General features: G+C 29.2%; 1 protein-coding gene across 1 annotated transcript in view; it reads right to left on the bottom strand.

Moving 5' to 3' along the window:
* Nucleotides 1-15,909, bottom strand: part of LOC132904600 (uncharacterized) — a 75,146-nt gene that overhangs the window by 39,579 nt on the left and 19,658 nt on the right. The window contains exon 2 of the mRNA XM_060955249.1: nt 13,505-13,741. Within this exon, the coding sequence (XP_060811232.1) occupies nt 13,505-13,741 (237 nt within the window). The remainder of the gene's footprint in view (nt 1-13,504; nt 13,742-15,909) is intronic.

Genomic DNA, 15,909 nt, shown 5'->3' with positions numbered 1-15,909 from the left:
TATTAACGTTAGCCGAACGAACTTTCCATTTAAAATGTCATATCCCAGTAAAAAACTACGTTCACCGGGCTGTTAATTCACACGATATACTTTCTCTCTTTATCACGCCACTAATAACGAGTTAAATAATCTGTTCTCAAATGTAGCTGGCTTAAAAACTGTTTATAACCACATTGGACAAATTAGCAGCCACTTGACGGATATCCTATTTACCGAAACCTATTGTTTCAGTTTTTATTAAGGCAGAGACCTTATATCATAATCAAATTCGATGGAAGCTTTCGATAGAGCACATAATCGTGAATATTGAAGGTGGCAAGTCGATCACGAAGCCAAGGAATTCCAACTACTGAAACATTCAAGCAGCCAATTTAAAAAAGTATCTGATTACGAAGTCAATCTACATTCTATCCGGGCGCAGCTGTGAACAGGTAGACTACACAGAGAACGTGTAATTGATGCGTTCTCGACCTAAACCTACATACCGATTCCTTTGAGTTAGCGTACACGTCGCACGCGTTCCCACACGCATTCTTTCGACACACACGTGGATACGTCATAATTTACAGTTATTTCTTATACGGATTATTACGAAAGGTTTCATCTCCACGGCCATGTTATTCAAATACGTTAGATCGAAGAAAACGATCAACAGCTTCACCACTTGTTGATACATCCTGATCGAGCGTAGAACAAAGGAAAACGATTCCTGTTATTGAATTCCGAGCCTTTTCAAATCTTTCAGATATAACAGTACGTTTATTGTTGAAAATTGACGTTTATTTACTTCTTTGGACGTGGAACACGTGAGTACAGTGAAGTTTTCGAAACTTCCTGTTTCTTTCTTTCGCGTGATTCATTTATGTAATATAGTAAGTAATACGTACGTATGCGTACTGTGCTGTACGTGATATATGGTGTAAATTATTGATATGCAAAGACTATACGAAAAAGATGTGATTTGAATATTTCTGTTTCTTCATATTATATTACTGGCCGCGAATTTTGATTTTTATGTTACTGGCTAATATTCATAATTTTTCATAGAAATTTATATTTAGAAAATAAGTTTCTATGACAATGGTTTTATGTGAATTTGTATAATTTTTCCAATATCAAATGTTGATAACAGATTACTTTTTTGTCTCGCGTTAAATATATTAGATAAAATCCCAAATAACACCAGTGGTCGATCGAGACCAAATTTTGTGGATGTCATTAGACGAAATAATGAGCCTGAAATATAAAATCTTAGATTGGGAGAGTCACGCATTGCGAAGATACAAGCTTCTATATCGTATCTACAATAGATTTTCATTGTTTCTAGAATTCTGGATCGTGTTGGCGACAGCATTGATCTAACCCAAACCAATACTAACATTCTTTAAAATCTTTTTAAAAGGAGTCGATTGTCTTCTTTTCGCTCACTGATCATTTCTGATCTTAATATATACAAACATACATATATCTATCCCTTAGCTATATACATCATTTATACTTATATTAATTATATTAATTGCCGAATAATTTGGCTAATATCAGTAAAAAATTATTATATGTATAGGTATGTAAAACTAAGATTCTATATTTCAGATTTTATATCTCATCCAATGATACATATTTACTAAATTTCAGCCGATATTATTCGCATTTTTAAACTTGACCAATAGTCATCCTGATTTGAGCTAAATCGATTAGATTAATTTTTTCCCTGCTTTAAAGCTGTGTTCATATAAGTATTTGAATTTTATTATTTCTAAAAAGTCCTTTATTTCCATGAAGTTTTATTTCTCATTTTCACTTTTATTAATCAATTCCTGTTTTAACTAAGGTCATCAACAAAACTTAAATATGTATCGTATTTTAGCGCTACTCGATTTGGTTCGATTATAACTAATTATTCTTTGAATTTATATCATATTATTCTGAAGAAGGAAACACATCAAAATTACAACGAGCGGTTTGCAGACAAATAGTTAATATAACTGGAATTAATATACGTGTGTAATAGTTCACTGGTTCTTTCTACCTATGATTTCTCGACCAAATAATTGGAATTCACGTTCAAATAACTGGATTTAGTCGACGGAAGTGCAGTTAATTCAATTCACTAAAATATCATCCTAATGAATAAAGCTTAAGAAAATGAATTCTGAAACTTGGAAACTGTATGACATGTGTGATGACATAATTAAAAAGTATATGTATTGGCAAACATTTCACGAATGATTAACTATTTACAAGTAATAGATTATTAGATATTAAATACAAATTAATACAATTGAGAACTAATTAAATGTCTAAACAGATAAACATATTTTATATACAATTAACGATATTAAAAATTCATTAATTATAATGCAATGACTTAAATGAGATAAAACACTATTAAGGCATATATGCATATATCCAATTATATATAAAAATAAAGAAGAAATATACATACACACCTTATATTAATAAATTATATTTTTAAAACCTTGAAATAAAGTACATGTATATATTTTACATGAAGCTTTGAATTCTGAATTTATATGCTCACCCGCGAACCAACAATTATCACTACGTCATTTTCTACGCAAATCACGTATCTATACGTGCATTATTTAAATATTTATGTTACGAGTAGTCTATTTGTATTCTATTAACGATTATAATACAGATATAAACGATTTACATGCCAAGAAGCGTTCAAGCGATTGAACCATGATCGATCGATTGTAATTGTTCAATTTTGATGATCACGTCACAGTTAGTGGTCACGCGTATGCATGATGCGAACATCTTTTCTACTTCTATGCACGAAGTAAGTTTAAGCATAGAGAATGTTAATCGTAAATCTTCTAATATGAAAGTATAATTAATGCGAGGATGATCATGACTCTGTGGTGTTTTATTTCTTTAAGAAAATCTAAATAAATATTCCACTTTATATACAGTTAGACAGGCAGGTAGTAGAAATAATTACCAATTAATTTTCGTTAAATACAGCTAATACAGCATAAAAGTATAAACATTAATTTTAATTATTTACTAAATAATCGATGTTTGCAAAGATGTAATAATTAAAAATTAAGTATGTAATAGTAAATATCGCAGTTCGATTAAACTTTATTAATACCGACTTCCATTAATTGTCCACTTATCTTTTCCCCCAGCTGTATTATTACGTAACGCATAATATCAGTAAATTAAAATTTACGAAGTTCTTGGCAAACTTTTATAGGTTTATTAACGTAATTCTTCGCATAAAAAGCAAATTTTTAATATCTGGTAATACAAAGCGTATCTAATATTCGTCTTATACGAGTATCAAATATGTTGTTATTTAATTAACTTTTAATTATCAAAGTATTTTTTACCCTTCTATATCTTGTTACACTAATTTTAAGCCGAAAAGAGATAAAGTGTACAATATAAGAGAAAATATACAAAAAGGAGAAGGAGAAATACATATTCGGTACAATATCTATTCTATCCTTATTATGATCTTCTAAAAATAATAGGGACAATATGAAAATGATATTTTCACACACAATATACAAAACAAACGTTGTTACAAAATGTATGAAAGAGTTATAACAAAATATGAAATAGGAGGAAAATGATAATTGTCTCGCTTCTATACTTCTTCTCGCTAATATACAGTAAAAATGTTAAGTTTTAATATAATAATTATGAATTAATCTCTGTTACTAATTAATAACAAAAATTTGAAAATGTATGTATATACACATATAGTTAGGTACTATATTAGATCTACATATATAAAGATGTATATAATATTTACATAAGCAGTATGACATCACCATATTAAATTCATTCAACAAACTAATTTTTTTACTTAATATATTTAATGTGATAAATCACTATAAAACACAAACCATATTTATGTATTTTTATCCCTAATGTACTGCATTGAAAAAAATGCATATACCATTTCCTTTATGTTTTATATTTTTATAAAATTTCATTAAAATATCGATATGCATTGACATAAAGCATTGATATGTAAATATTGATAATGCATGAATATTGATATAAAAATTTATATATTTCCTGGTTTCTACCCGAAGAACAAATTGACAAAATTTTAGACTTTCTAATCAACAAGATTTCTATAAGAAAAGGATGAAAAGCAGCTGCATAATGCATACAATTATAGTTAATTTCATAATAAACTTATTTGAATGAATGAGAAAACATCTCATTTAATGAAATACGTAAAAACTTGCAAATACAATATTATTCCCAATGGTATTTTTACATGTTTCTTAAAAAGTATCTTGTAGATAATGACGAAGATTAGCATAACAGATTAACGTTTTACATTTATAGAAAATATCGCTGCTTCGTGTCACTCGTAAATACGGTTAATGCGATTTTACGAATTCGAGGAAAACGGTCTGCAAAAGCACAAATGAAGGATACCAGCATTTAACTGTCATGGTGGAGATGTAAAGATAATGATTAGTACCTTTACGGATGGAAAAATTGAAAGAAAACAAGTGAAAGTTGGCGTAAAAGTTACACACTGCAACCAGAGATGCAAAAACGTGATTTTACTTGATAACTAGTAGAAACGAAACTGCGTCATCAGCGCATTAGTTTCGTTGCAATGCATTTTGCAGAAACGATTATCATGCATTTCAAGAAAGATCTATTTAAAATATCAACAAATCTAAGAAATAGAAATTATTTCATGTAATATTCTATTACATGAAATAAACAAATAATAAGAATGGCAATGATAACTAAAGCTTAATGTAAAATATTAAATTTTACTAATACTCCGCTATTACTCTACTAACCAAAACTTAGTACTATTATTATTATTAGTATTAGTACTATTAGTACTTAGTATTATTTATAATAATACTATTACTATTAATTATTACTAATATTATTATTTATACTTTATAATAATACTATTTTACTATTATTAATACCATTATATATACTATTATTAATTATATTATTATTAAGTATATAAATAATACTATTATCAATACTATCATTATTTATACTGATACTAATACTATTTAACTAATACTTAGTATTAGTACTATTAGTACTTAGTACCGTAGCTGGTACTATACAACTATATTAATTTTATATGCAAATATACACTTTTGGGTAAATGTCCTATTTTTGATAAAACTTTTGATAACTTTTGATAAAAAATTTGACATTGGTGACATACCAGCACAGATATCCTTCACATAAGACAGTGTTCTTACAACACGGATTCGCATTAACACGGTTTTAAAATTGGGAAAACCCCCGTACAACGTTATTTCTACAAATTTCGCTCTACCACGGTTCAAGAATTGGAGAAATTGAAGAAATCCGTACAAAAAGGAACATAATGAGAACTTTTAAGTGCAGACACTGTCATTCGACGTTTTTTAGCCGAGCAAGTGCGACGTGTTATCTTATATTTGCGTTTGGAATTTTTGAATACTGAAATTTTTAATCCATTTTTAGTTCGTAGAGTGTTAACTCCGTACATTTGACAATTCTTCTGCTATAAAGAAGCAGCAACTCCAAGCTTTTCAGATAAAAAACCAGCCAGATTTCTGAATACTTTAAATTAATTATTTAAAATTATTAATTATTTCTCTCGGTTATAAAGGAGTAGAATATAAACTTTTGTTAACTGTTGACATTAATCATCATTTTTGCATTAATTCTTCGTTTCGTATACTATGGTTCCACACGATGCGGAATTTTTTCGGAACCTAATTAGTTTATCCTTCACAGATATAGATACTTATATATATATATATATAACAGATTCTTTCTTTTTATAATACTTATATCCGCAAAAGATGTTTTTTATTTTCTTATGCCAATTACTTAAATTTTTCTAGTTTTCCAACAGATATAATGATTATCCTAAGAGTTTCAAACGTGTTTTACATATGTCAAATATTTTGAAGCTAAGTGTACCAGTATCTCAGAAACTATACAATCGGATCTAGTTGCCTTCTTTCAATTTTATTATAAAAGCTTCAACGTATTTAAACAAAATTTTTTTACAATAAAAGATCAATTTTGCAATGTTAAAAATTATAAACAAATACCTATCTTATGAAGTTATCCTTCAACCAGCAAGAAATGTAATGTGACTCGAATATGTTTAGAATGGCATCGATGGAATGGCTGGTATTCTTTTCCTTTTTTCACATTCAGTTAAAATTACGGTATAAGCGCGATTACGCATCCAGTTGGTGGTGAACGGTGCAGAAGTTTACCTTCGAAAAGTCAAGTTCACGCATAAGCGCGTAAGTGGCAATCCGCCTTTGCGGTTGGCAGAAAATTACGAGAAACTGCAACTCAAACGCTAACTGACCAATTTCCCGCTGAGATTCTGAATTTGTTTGCTTGTTTATTTGCGATGAAAACGGGACCGTGTCAAATTAATCATAACCAGCTATTTTCTCATAACAAGTACTATACATTTCGTCAAAAAAGGCGGATTGTGTACGTGATTTGTCTGTCAGAAATAAGAATGGCAATAATAGTGGCTGTTTGATACTGTTACGAGTCTCATTCAAAAGTTATGTCATTGTGAAATTAGCTAGTTCGCTATGTAAAGGAGGTTTATATCGTTGGTTACACATAGGAAACCACATAATAAATCTACTTTTGCTGATTCTCTACCTTTGATATTGTTCGGTGGCTAAAAAAGGCCAATATTTTAGTGACATACTCGTACATATTAACATACTTGCGAGAGGAATAACATAAATATAAATTGTATAAAAATTAATATATGCTTCTAATTTCATAAAAACTCAAGAGCGTGATTAGTACCGCGATAATAAATCGTTAAAAAAATGTTCAAAAGTTAGAATAAAGGTACGCGTTTGACGAAACGAAACTGAATAGAAAGATAATTATAAATTATTTCCCTATAATAAAAGTCCAAACATTTAGCTTATAATGTTTGTGAAATTCATATGTTATATCATTTAGCTTATGGGTGATGAATATCGATACAAATAGGATTATAAAATAATTTGAAAAAGTATGCTCCTGTTAATGTCTATGTAACATATATATTAATACGCGATTATTGAAACTGTTAGCGAAGATAAAATTCTGTTTGTTCATTTTATAAAGAATTTAGGTATACTAAAATATTCAAATATTATAGGAATAAATCTAGTTATTAAGTTGTTACTAAAGTAGTACTCTGTAAATTAATAGTATAAATTACATGTTTATATTATTCGTTTCTGATCTTCCTGATCATAAATAATTAAACAATTTTGTATAGCCGATGATGCTTTATTATCAATTTAAAAACAACCGAAGCTTAACTTTCGGAATAAATGAAGTTGAAAAATCGAAAATCCTTATGCTCCAATTAGTATCTTTCTCCAGTTAAGATAGCAACTAAGCTTTAACTATCGCTTCATTGACTGTTCAGGTCTACCGATTGAAATTACCAAAGTGGTACGTTTTCCCTCAGTTGAAATACCATTTGATGAACTTAGAAAACTCAGTACTTAAATATCTAATTATGATACTGATACAACGATGGAAATTAGTGCTTACAATTAGATTGCGGATTTTCATGTGTTTTTGGGAAATTTATAGATTAAAAAGATAAATATGATGGCTGCAATATGTAAAAATACATAAAATATGCAACAAATTACTGTTTTTTAGTTGTGTTCACAAAAATATCAATTTATAGAAATGTTCTCAGTTTTCTCTAGATAATTAAGCGTATATCGTATCATTATATTAATAGTATTGAAGAACGTATCCCAAATGTATTCGAAACTATCGATATTACATTATCAAAACTAAATTAACATCGATCTTCTCCTCTTTCTTTCACATTCTTTAAATCTGTAGTTTATTTTAAATTTCAATTACTTGACATTAATTAAAAATGTTCATATATGTGTATGTAGGTATAAAACAAGCAATAGTGAAACAAGTATATATGTAATTGGAAATGGAGGCCAGTTTGATCGTGTGAAAGCCTCGAAGCTTTCAGAATCGAGGCCTGTGCAATCAATATTCTTCGACATTTCCGGTTCTAAACTGCATCCATCCTTTCACGAAGGACTTCCAACATTCCGCTGTTATCAATATTTATTTTAATACTTACGATACTTGTAATCATATGTATAAAAATAAAAATCAGACAGCAATCGATATTTACTTCAGGAAATTTTTGTACATTCTCAAACTTACAGTGAGGTTAATTACAATACTAATCAATCAGTTGTTATAATATTAACTATGTTTGAAAATGATCTACGCATAATCGAATATGTTTTATAGAAACGAATGAAATAATCTATTACTTATTGTCAACAATTAAAAATGTACATTAAGATGTTTATAATAATCTTACAAACATTACTCGCATTTAACTGAAAATTTTTTACTTCATTATGTTATACGATGGCAAACTTGATGTGTAATCTTAATCTATAGTGGAGTATAGTGAAAATTCTCGAAAAATGATATTACTTATCTAAGAATTTATAACAATAAATTACATCATGAGATACGTGGTGTTTCTTATAAACGTATAATATATAATACATATAAGCAAATGGAGTTAAATTGTGATGATTTTTAATAAACGATCTTTCACAAGATTATAAAAAGTTACTCTAAAAGTCTGTATTCTTTCTGAAATTATCGCTACATATCTCTAAATGCGTATGCTATAATTAATTCTACAGTGGGATCTTATCCGAACCAATTATGGCACAGTATTCTGCGGATAGTAATTTTATTTTCACATAATAGGAGGCCAGTTTTGTTGAACTATTCTATAAATATTAATGTCAAATAGAAGTAGAAAATTTAGAACATAAATTAATAATTTCTTCCAGTTGTTATTCTTGTTTTCAAATTACCGTTAGGAGCAACCACTTCTAAATTCATCGATCGTATTAAGCGAAATTTTTAAGTAGTTTACAAGAAATTAAAGCTGAAAATAGCAATCAGTTACTGTCTTATTATTTGTAAATTCTTTCGACGTACTTAACTATAGATTTTCCAGTTAATAAGAAAAACCTGTTCCTTACCAAAGATACTGACATAAAGATTCTCTTCGCTCGTAATCAATGCTTGAAAGCATTAGCCAACACATTCTACTGTTGCTTCTAAGAAATACAATGCTTGCATTATGAACAATTCAAAAGATTGGCACGTTTTTCCAAGGCATAAATTGCGTGATAGAATTTAGCAACGGTAAACGGATTAATGGGGACCTGGATTCGCAATGGAACTACTTTCCAAGAGACACACTTTAGCTATGTGTATTGATGCTTCATCGATTATTTGCGCTTTATAGACTTTTAATTTATTTATGCGGGTCTAATGATAATTTATAGTTGATTAATCCAATAGGTACGACGAAAGGCTACTTATTTTCATTTTTGTTCGGTTTGTTACATCTAACGATAATTAACTATCATTTACGTTTTAAATATTAGAAATAGTCTGGTAATTGGAATGTACTTGTGTGCCTTTCCGACTGCAAAAATGAGCTGAATAAGGTGGAGGACAGTCCTTGTGATAGTTGAAGCGTATCGGAATCATGTACTTCTAATTTTTATGACGACCCACATCTGAATATTTTACAGTGCTTCTTTGGTTTTCTCAATTAGATATATTGCCATAAATCGCACGTCGAATAATATGAATGAAAGTTGCGTTATCAGAATACATACACATACATTATATTTTATTTCGATTACTCCATATATTTTATCTATCATTATACATATATTGTATTTATTGTATATTATAATCCTGTTTATGCTATTATTCTATTCTGCTTTTTTAAATTTAAATTTCAAACAATTACCCATGTTGAAACTGATCTTTTGATATTGTATAAATATATTAAGGTTATTATCTCTTCATAAATTGAATAAATCATATGTTTTAATATAGTTATACGTTTAAATTAAATATATTAGGTATGAAGAAGTAAAAGAATTATTATATGTAATATTGTAATCATAACGCTTTCAGCCCTCTTATTACGTCATTCAAATTAATTGCTTTTGATAAAAATAAACTATCAGACGAAAGAAAAACATGCTAATTCGTGCGTATAATATCTATTTTAAATATTTAATATACTACTCGTAAACCAAACAACGATGTCACTCAATTGCGTAATCCTTTAGTTTGCTTCTTAACAGTAGGTATATATTCCAAAATATTATAACGTAGATATTTTCTAAAGATTTCAATACATTAAGTGACACAATATAATTGTATAATTATTATAATTATAACGTTGTATAACGTTCCATGTCATTTCTCTTGTTTTTATATTACCTTCTATTTCATACTGTCTTAAAAACTGTAAGAAAAAGAACGAAAATTTCATTGCCCATCAGCTCAGGCTCATCAGTCTCTTTCTTTTTTAATTCTATCGAACATTTGTAACAGAAAAGTTACAAAAAGTTACTCGGTATTTATAGTAATTTAGATCGAAGAATTTAAGAAACAGAAAATTTACAGTTAAATTTGGTTTCTAACGCAAGTCGTCATTTCATAATTTTTAATAGAATGCTTTTAATTAAATGTCTTTTAATTAATGCTAATTGTTTTTATTATAAAACAGATTGTTGCTACAATCAGACATTTACGAAAAAATCGTTCTATCCATTAATCATTCCAATTGTTTCCATTATAAATAAATCGCATAAACTACCGTGAAATATTCTATCCTGTGAATTATTCTAATTAAAAAAAATTGTGGAAATCCTTTGCATACATCCTAAAGAAAATCATCACCTATTCAAATAATTTGGTCATTTATTTACATATCCAATCCTCTACGAGCGTTTCAGCTTCGAGGAAGCTATATATCTTTGTATTTTCTATTACATTCTTTACACTCAATTTATATCGTTCAGGAATGCGATTTTATTCTCCTAGATACTCGTATATCGAAACTTCGAATGTTTAGCATTCAATGTCATACATATTTAAGATTCTTCGGCAATTCTTCGGCAATTCTTTAACCTGAAAGGTATTCGCGAAAGAGTGGAACGTTGGAGGAGGAAGTAAATTCGAGCTGGACCGGGAAAGACGAAATGGTGAACCTATGTCAGTAATGCGCACCAGGTTGAGAAGGCCGCGGGCGTTCTTAGGAGGTAACAGGTTCAGACTTAACGGTGTAATACCCCCACTATCTTTAGCATTTCTTCTACTGTCGTCGGTCTCCTCGGTCAAGGACACGCTGAATCAGGTTAGTCGCCTTCCGAAATTTTAGCTTTAAATTTCTTTTTTACATCTTCATACGAATATTTTAGATTTTATATTTTTATACAAGTTATTTTAATACAGGAATAACGTTGATTGCGTTGTCCCTTTGTTTCAAGAGCGTAAAGAAAACATCCACTATCTATATGCTTTAATTTTTATTTCAAACACGTCATCTTTGATTTGTTTGCGCTGCCAATTAATTCACTTTTGTCTAATACTTTATCATTGATTAGATTTATCAATATTGTGGAAAATTAAACAAGTTTGTCAGCTTTCAGTGGAGAATAAATGATATAATGTGTGAATAAATAAATAATGTAAATTTTTCTATTAGATGTGTTAGTCTATTTCATGACATTTTATGACTAATGCATATTGTGTGTTATAAACAAAGAATTCACAAAAGAAAAAAGCGAAATGCTTCATATTTCAGGTAAATTATCATGGATTTGGAATATTTTAATTTTTCTATTTATAATACTTAAAATATAAATAAATAAAATAAAAATATTTATTTGTCATTTAAATAATTTCAGCATCGTTAATTATTAATAATAGTAATTTAGAAATCACAAATTAATTATTAGTAAAATGCAATGTTACATGACAATGATACATCGTTAAACGTCATTACATTACTTCACCCAAAGAATGGCTTTGAGCTCGTAAAATATTATATTACAAACAGAATTTAATTTCTACAATATTAAAGACATCATAAATTTATAATATTTGTGAATATCCAAGATTTACTTAAAAACAAAAGTCTCTGATATCAATATGGTCATTACGTTTTAATACAATTTTATGTTTCATAAATAACAATTCGTAACGCGGTGAAATACTTCATACAGGCGTGACCGGAAGTACGCATAAGTTTCCTCGGAACGTCAAACTTTCTCTTAAGCCCACATCCGCGAACGTATTTCCCCGTTACACACCTATCTCAACGACTCGTGCGAGAATTTTTCTATCAGCGCAATCTATTCACCGTGTCTTTTACATACAATATTCTCTTCGCATTTTTATTTAAATCATCGAACACTACGATTCCTACATTTCAACGCAACACTAACAAGAGAAGAAACTGGGGGAACTAACATTCTTAAACGAACAAAGAATCGAAGAAGCTACGTGTAAAAATGCCAGTTCAAAGAATATGTACCCAAGTTTTATAAAAATTAAAGTACTTTAATGGGTAAATAATACAAATAATGCTTGCAATTTACTGCCTAATCCTTTATATTGAAATTTTATAAAACATTCACCACATTGTAATCTATATATTCCTTAATATTGGAAGCGTTTTAATTTTTGAAAAAAATGAGAGTCCGACCAAATCTGAGATTACAGAGGATAGAGTAAAATATAGAAATTTAACTTCTTATATTTAGAATTCATAACCCAGTTCCTAATCTATCTAATACTTAAATAAATGTAATATGTTGAACAAAGTAAAAATTTATTTCAAAGAATTGCTAAGTAAATAATAATCATTGTTAATCTTATATTAAAATTTTAATAACTCTTATTGAGATGTAACTTATAATTAGAAGTCATAGATGACCAGAAATTACCTATGTCATTTATAGGCTATATTTTAAAAGTTAAATAATAAATAGTTTGGTTAAGTGAAATATAAATAATTTAATTATTCTTATTTTTCCATTCTTCTTTATAACAAGTGATATATAAAACCTAAATTTGCTGGAATATTAGAAAGTTTCTTGAATATGATTAACTTTATAAATATAAAACAAATAAAAACTTTATAAAAATAAAACAAATGGAATTTTACAAATTTCAAATTACTCCATCTGATTTGGTATAAAATTGCGACATTATAAAAGGGAATTCAATAATTTACAAATTGTTACTCGTCAATTCTTCAATACTATTAGTTGACAAATTATCGTCTAAAATAACCGAAGAATTGAATCTATCACTTGTAGAACTTTTTCATATAATTACTTCTACTTGTTCAAAAATATAATACAAACAAACAGATGCAAGAACATCCGAGCAGTTGCAACACAAAACGTAAGAACTTTCATTTCTATGGTGGACTAGTATTGTTGTATAACTTTTTATACAACCCACATTTGATAAATTGTATGACATAATAGGAAATAGGCAGAACATATTTTTCACTCGATCCTCATACAATTTTATGTCTCATAATGGCTACTGAAGAAATAACATTTTCTCGTAAATTTTAAAGAATATATGGACTTACCGCAAAATGGAACCCCTTCCGGTGTCCAAGAGCCATCAACCTGACACTGTCTCCGCGCAGGACCGAGGAGTTCAAACCCTCGTTCGCAAGAATACGTAGCCACTGTGCCCTCGGGCAATATCGTGTCCTTTAGAAGGGCATCCTCTTCGTCTATAACGTCTTCGGCACCTGTTCCTGTGAACCGAACGCTACTGTGTGCAGGAGCCCCAGGGTAACCGCATCCGGCACCGTTGCAGCCTGTAATCCAATACAAAGACACGATCATTATCAAGTAACTGACAGCGGTTATCAGACTTTAATGTGTTAAACACCAGTGTAAACGCGGATGACCTAATAATAATAACGAGCAGTTTCGCGCCTGTCATCAATTCGTATTCTTGGATTATAAATGATCCATAGGAGTTCAAGTTAATTCTGTTGCATCTTTTGCTCCATTTTTAACCAAATTGTATTTCTTTATCATTAGGAAATTTTTCAAATTGAAGGAATGTGTGAAAATCTAATTACTAATCTGCAAGATTTTTCGTTTCAACCGTATATCAAAGATTTTCTTAAGATATTAAATCTTTTACTCGTCTAAAACTAGAACGAGATTGAGACAAAAGATTGGAGAAATGCAGTAAGTATTAATTTGTTCATTTTTTAATACTTTATTTTCAATCGTATTCCGTGTTTGACGCAATAAAAACTATCAATGGTGTTTATATGTAAGGCGTAAAATACAAATTAAAATTAAGTAATTCCTGGTGTAATTCTGTCCGAATTTCAGTAAATTTCATTGAAAATAAAGATGTATTAAAAAGTTTTCTAACAATCGATGCATCGAACGCTGAATATAATTATTTTATAGTAAAGTGGATTTAAAAAGGATATCATATAGAGAATTTTCCTGCGTGTGAATTAAAAGAAATACGTCCTTTCATAATTAGTTGAAGTTTCTTCGACATATACTATAAAGTTTACAAATAAAACAACATATCGTTATAATATAACAATTAATTCTTGAGAGTAATTACTTATTATAATGTAGCCTCTACCAGTATTCAAATCACGTAGTGATCACTACTTTCTTTTAAATTCCTAAAAATAAACAACGTGGAATAAATTTATACGTTTTGTACAGTTACATGAGAATCTTAAGGAAAGATCTTTAGAAAACAGTTTTTACATATATTTCAATATACAAGAACCATTCTTTTTAACTTTTGAAAGAAATTTATTCTTGGGCTCTCTTAACCAATATTATGGACGAAATTTTACAGGTTATAAATTACCAGTGCTAATAAATTTTCGTTTATAACAATAACAAGTATAATAAGGAAATTAAATTTATAATAAAAGTACAATTCTACACACGTAAATTTTATAAATGATAGGTAAGCTGATTACTCCATTGCACATAATATTTGAAATAAAATTATCGTATTTAAGATAAGATAAAATTAAAAATAAAATTGTACACAATTTTAAAAATTATTTGTGCAACGGGAATCTATAGCCCACGTCTTACCACTTATTAATTCGTTACTACTATTAATTAGTAAATTAAATACTTATTGCAATAAGCTACACTTGCTTTTCAAAAATAATAGAAACTATTCAAGAAAGCGATATTCTAACGTCAACAAAAAGTATTAAACTCTTCAAAGAGAATAAAAAATATTTTTTGAATCAATTTTTCTCACATATGAATACCTCCAATTAATGAAAGATCTTCCACCATCGGACGAAGAATGAAGAAAGCTTCGTTTTGATGGCACATTGATAAAAGACAAAATAAACAATCGGTCGTTTCAATCGATCGTCGATTCTAATTGCGTAAAGTGAACGGCAGAAAGACAAAAGGTAGGAAAAAAAACGGAAAGGTAGAATCGCTGAGCTGAATGTCTATTTGCGTTCACGGAGGTGACGACGCTCTTGCTGGCCATTGAAATCATCGGCTTGAAAACTCCAACGCTCGATGAGGCAACGTCCCGCTTTGCAATGACTTTAATGCAGCTCGTGCGTGATGACGTGAGTTGCATGTCCCATCAGAAGCCAACAGCAACAGTACCGTCAGCCACACTTGTCCGTGGTGCCCACCACGTATTTACACTGATTACCAAGCGAGCAATAAAACGTTGCGTTATTTGTGTAATTAGTCACGAAAGATTGAAGTGCAATCATCATCCCCGTTTCTTTTATAATATATTTTTTCCTTTTCCTTTTTGTAATTTAATGTCAAATTCGTGATACAGTTATCTGTGAACTGTGGATGATTGTTTATATTTTTATGTAGATAAATAAAAAAGTGGAATGTAAACGGAGGTTTGTTTCGCTCTAAATCAGTGTTCTCCAACTTTCTTTAAGTCACGATTCCATTTTATAACGATAAATTAACCTGTGGTTCTCTCCGCCGCATATAG

This window comes from Bombus pascuorum, chromosome 2 (genome assembly GCF_905332965.1).
Source record: "Bombus pascuorum chromosome 2, iyBomPasc1.1, whole genome shotgun sequence".
Lineage (NCBI taxonomy): Eukaryota > Metazoa > Arthropoda > Insecta > Hymenoptera > Apidae > Bombus > Bombus pascuorum.
The sequence above is the reverse complement of the archived record's forward strand: the minus strand, read 5'-3'. Positions and strand labels throughout refer to the sequence as shown.